At 36.6% G+C, this 4,654-nt stretch overlaps 1 protein-coding gene across 1 annotated transcript; it reads left to right on the top strand.

Annotated features, from left to right (window-relative positions):
• The first annotated feature begins 550 nt into the window (after positions 1-550).
• LOC149962009 (uncharacterized) lies at positions 551-3,846 on the top strand. The gene is made up of 6 exons (XM_090178091.1): positions 551-680; positions 762-1,486; positions 1,571-1,681; positions 3,244-3,336; positions 3,593-3,682; positions 3,744-3,846. Exons 1-6 carry the CDS (start codon positions 617-619, stop codon positions 3,792-3,794), a joined length of 1,134 nt encoding a protein of 377 aa, XP_090034217.1. The 5' UTR covers positions 551-616; the 3' UTR covers positions 3,795-3,846.
• The last annotated feature ends 808 nt before the right edge of the window (positions 3,847-4,654 follow it).

Here is a 4,654-nt window from a genome sequence, read left to right as displayed (position 1 = left end):
CAAAGTAGATTTTGCAACTTTACTTATTAAAAATATTAATTTAAATTTTATAATTTATTCTTAATTTCGGCGAATAGTTGGCGTATGCCATATGGGACACTGCAGAAATAATTATTTGCAAATTGGACAATAAAGAAATTAATGTGATCTAATTAATACGATTTTAAAATAGAAAAACTATAAGCCAAAATTTATTGAAATATTTGATACCTTATTCTTATCCTTCGCAGTCATTGTCAAAGGGTGTATTTAAAAAAAACGTACAGTTCAATGCAGTGACAAACTGTCAAATTAAATAAGGAACGCGTAATCATTTCAAACAGGAGGGATAAATAATTCTAGTAGTTATGGAACACATTATAAACCTTCTTAATTTGATATTTCTTTTGACGCTAAAATGTAAAGCCAAGGAACGTTCAACAATAGATTTGAATAAAATTGACTGGCACCGTAAGTGGCACATGTCGTTTCGTGGAAATCGCTTTGAAAATGCGAAAATGAAAAACGATAAACGCATTGTTAGATTTTGCTTAAAAAAGAGGCCATCGCAGAAAAGATTTCAAAGCAAGAACCATTCTTCGTTCGTGGAACACCGACCTGAACCACCACTCCGAAAATGAAGATTTTGTCGATATTCGCCGTTCTCTGCGTATCGGCCCTCTTGGCCTATTCCCAAGATGGTAAGTTCCGGAAATTAAAGGAATATTATTATATTAAATTATATTATTTTAAAAACCGTCATCAATATGTGTGCTTATTAGTTACTGAATCAAGTTCGGTAGACCCAGCGTCAACGAGCTCCTCAGAGGCTGTGACCCAATCCAGCTCATCCGACGCCACGTCTAGCTCGTCTGACGCCACGACCAAATCCAGTTCATCAGACACTGCGTCTAGCTTTTCAGACGCTGCGACCCAATCCAGTTCATCAGACACCGCTTCTAGCTCTTCAGACGCTGCGACCCAATCCAGTTCATCAGACACCGCTTCTAGCTCCTCAGATGCTTTGACCCAATCCAGTTCATCAGACACCGCTTCTAGCTCCTCAGATGCTGTGACCCAATCCAGTTCATCAGACACCGCTTCTAGCTCTTCAGATGCTATGACCCAATACAGTTCATCAGACACCGCTTCTAGCTCTTCAGACGATGCGACTCAATCCAGCTCTTCCGACGCTGCTACCCAATCCAGCTCTTCCGACGCTGCTACCCAATCCAGCTCATCAGACACCGCTTCTAGCTCTTCCGACGCTGCTACCGAATCCAGCTCATCAGACACCACTTCTAGCTCCTCAGACGATGCGACTCAATCCAGCTCATCTGACGAAGAGTCTACTTCCACAGATGCCGCTTCCAGCTCGTCCGATGACGCGACCGAATCCAGCCCTTCGACACCTTCTTCGACACGTACAACTACCGAATTTCCCAGTTCCAATCCCGACGACGTCTGCCGGGATTTTCACGGATCTCTCTCAATGTGGGGATACATCGTCAGTCACATATTCTTTATTAAATCTGCCATAGGAAACAACCGAATGGCGTAAGAATAACAATTTTATTTATCGCATTATCAGGGTCCGAGAAATAAGTGCATTGTTCAATGCCGTGTGTTGGACCTTGAAGCAAATAAATTTGTATCCAGAAAACACCGGATGCCTGACATGAGCATTTGTGGACGCGGAATGGTAAATTATATTTTTATTAAATGGCTCGTTCACTCTTAAAAGAATTTGCTTAGAGCTCAAATCTGAAGTATGCAAAGTCTCACCACAATGAGCGGATACGGTTTCGTTCAATTTCGAATGCAATAATAAGCACCCAAATCGTGGACCAATTTGAATATTGCATTGTGCTAATTTCCTTAAGAAGTGTCGAGTTTTATTTTCATATAAAATCATTGGTTTCAAAATTCCGTAGATAGAAATTCCACTTGCAATTATAGTTTAGGAATCATTATTTTAAATCAACGCTATAATTTTTAAACCCGCGGAATAAAATTTTGCAATCCACCAGGAATTTCAAATCCGCAATACCAATCTGGTTTAACCAATTTCAATCAAACGAAGAAAAATGTTATTAATTAGACAATGTTAGGATAAATATGCTTTATAGTTGTTAACAGCTTGACCTCATTATACAGACATACTAAAATAATTCGAATTCCTAATTAATTGACTTTCACATAAAATTGTGTGAGGGTGCCCCGTCTACAAATGAACTCTAAAAAATACATAATAAAAGATTATTGAAATTTAACAGAAAATTGAGGGGATTGAAAGGTTTGGGAGGATGAAACGAGAGTTGTTGGTAAGATCTCAAGTTCAGTGAGTCTGAAGGCTACAGCGCTACGATATTCCGAAGCGTTCAACTAGTAAATTGGCGTAATATTTAAATCCCTTTTTCTTAGAGTTTTTACGTATGACAGTTCGAAGCGTGTTGAACACCATTTGGAAAACAAACTCCAGATCATTTAGCGGCTCAATTTGATATAATTAAGACGGTCATAAATTAGAAAATTTGCCAAATTTAGCTATGCATCTACTGAAATTTAATTTGGAAATTTAAACGAATGTATTTAAATTCACTTCCCTAACATGGTAGCGTAGTAAAAACACTTCAAGGGATACGACTGTCTCATTTGAAATTACTTATTTGCTTTATTAATTACCAATCTGTTTCTAAACTAAATTACAATCACCCAAAAGCTAAAACCGAATCATTTTATGTCAGGGTCCAACAATCACATAAGAATCTGTACATCGTTTACAGACATATGCCACTGAAGTAAATGTGGGGTGGAGTAGTGCTTAAAACTTCCGCCTCGCTGCAAGAGGATCCGGGATCAATCACAGCGTGTGGCACTGTGGGAAAACTCGAAACCACACCCTCTGCATTGATTTTGAAAGTTATTTCCCGATTGGTTAAAGGGATTCGCCCCAAGTTCTTCGGTATCCCCTTTCTAAAAACCCCGTGGAGATTAACGGTTCTAGTGAGTGTATTGAGCCGTTGTCTCGGGTAGCACGAAGGGCTTGCCACTACTCTCCTAAACAATATAAGCGGGCCATCTGCTCTAAAGGCTTTAAAGTTCAATAGCTGACTTGGGCCACTTTCTTAAAAATTGTACAGCGATTATAAGCTCATGGAATTGAGATTATAATGCAAAGTCTAGTAATTTTCTTTATTACGACAGTGTTTTAAAGCAACAAACTTGTACATAACTTAAATTCCAAACGTCTTTCGCGAGCAGATTTGTATGAGCGGTCGATGCCTTTCTAACAAGGATCACGATAGTCAGTTATGTCAGCAGAAATACGGTATAAACTCGTACGGAAAGAAGAACGTAATTAAAACCTTCATTTAAAATTACCTTAATAAAATGTATATTGCACGGCAGGGGTGCCAAAATTTATAATTTTACAGATTGCCATTTTGAAGGTCAATATTACTATTTTCAAGGTCGAGATTGCCAGGATTATCTTGGTTTTTTCAAAACAATATTTTAGTAAATTTTCGAGAGAAACATTTTAGTAAAGATTTAGGCACCCCTGTTGTATAGAATCTTGCGCTCCTATTGTAACGCCTGTGGCTCTTTTTAGCCACTCAACCAATGCGAAATTAAGTGCGTAAGTCCCAGAGGAAACCACTTCCAAGATTTCTTGGCCAACAATAGCTTATGCAAAAAAAGGGTAATTTTGAACCTGATTTAAAATGTATTAATTATTGTTAACTTAATAATTTTCATTGCAGGGCAGTCGTGGATTTTGTTATCGCGGACAATGCAGAACACGCAGATGGTAACTGTAATTGGAAATATTCCTAATGATTAATAAAAATATAAAGCACTGAAAAATCTCCTTTTCATTAGCAAATTCCTCGTTCACAGATATTAAGGGTTACGTTTAATTAATCAAAACGATATCTCTTTAGAATAAAGAAAATTAACTCAATAATTGCATCTCCATCTGTCGGTTTTAAAAATAAATAATTGGATTTTACGTTTCATCAGGTTCAGCTACGAATTATTATCTTATTCTTAAACAATAACATGCTATTTAGAAAACATTAAAATGTCTTATCACAAGCTGGGCTTATTATTTTTAAGTGCTTATTATTTATAAAGGCTTTTATTTTAATAAGGGGCGTAACAATATATTGACAATCTGAGTTTGCTATCGTTGAATGACTTATCGCAAACTTGGTTTCCAAAATCGCCCAGTTTACAAAATGTTGTCATTTAATTACTTAAAATAATTAGCTGTCAGAAACCATTTAAGTGGTTTAAAATCTCCATCGAAACTATCGTCTCTTTTTTTACAAAAACTGGTAAGATTTGTTGGTTGTTTTGCAGAATTTTATAAAACACTTAAATAAGTCTTCGGCCGTTGGGATTTTGGCACTTATTTGCGATTATCTCAAAAACTATGAGTGATAGCAAGTTGAAACCAATTTTATTTTTAATATTTTACTAATATCTTTCAAAACCTAACACTTCTAAAGTCGCGAAAAATTTCATGATATTTCTGAAATTTCCAAAAAAAATAACGATCTCCCCCGAGAGCGTACATACTGAATATTTCAAATTTCTAGAAAGTATAGATTTTGGGAAAAATTCCTGAGCCGATCAAATGATGACACCCTGTACACGCAAAATTCAACGT

The sequence above is a fragment of the Leiobunum rupestre genome, chromosome 1 (assembly GCF_980474605.1).
Source record: "Leiobunum rupestre chromosome 1, qqLeiRupe1.1.hap1, whole genome shotgun sequence".
Taxonomy (NCBI): Eukaryota; Metazoa; Arthropoda; class Arachnida; order Opiliones; family Sclerosomatidae; genus Leiobunum; species Leiobunum rupestre.
This window is presented reverse-complemented; position numbering and strand designations above follow the sequence as displayed.

What these genes read in the sequence shown, in the direction of transcription:
- LOC149962009 (XM_090178091.1), top strand. Translation starts at nt 617, where the DNA reads ATGAAGATTTTGTCGATATTCGCCGTTCTCTGCGTATCGGCCCTCTTG. An exon ending in TCTCAATGTGGGGATACATC is followed by an intron (nt 1,487 to 1,570) that starts GTCAGTCACATA and finishes TCGCATTATCAG; the next exon opens with GGTCCGAGAAATAAGTGCAT. An exon ending in GCATTTGTGGACGCGGAATG is followed by an intron (nt 1,682 to 3,243) that starts GTAAATTATATT and finishes TTTCGCGAGCAG; the next exon opens with ATTTGTATGAGCGGTCGATG.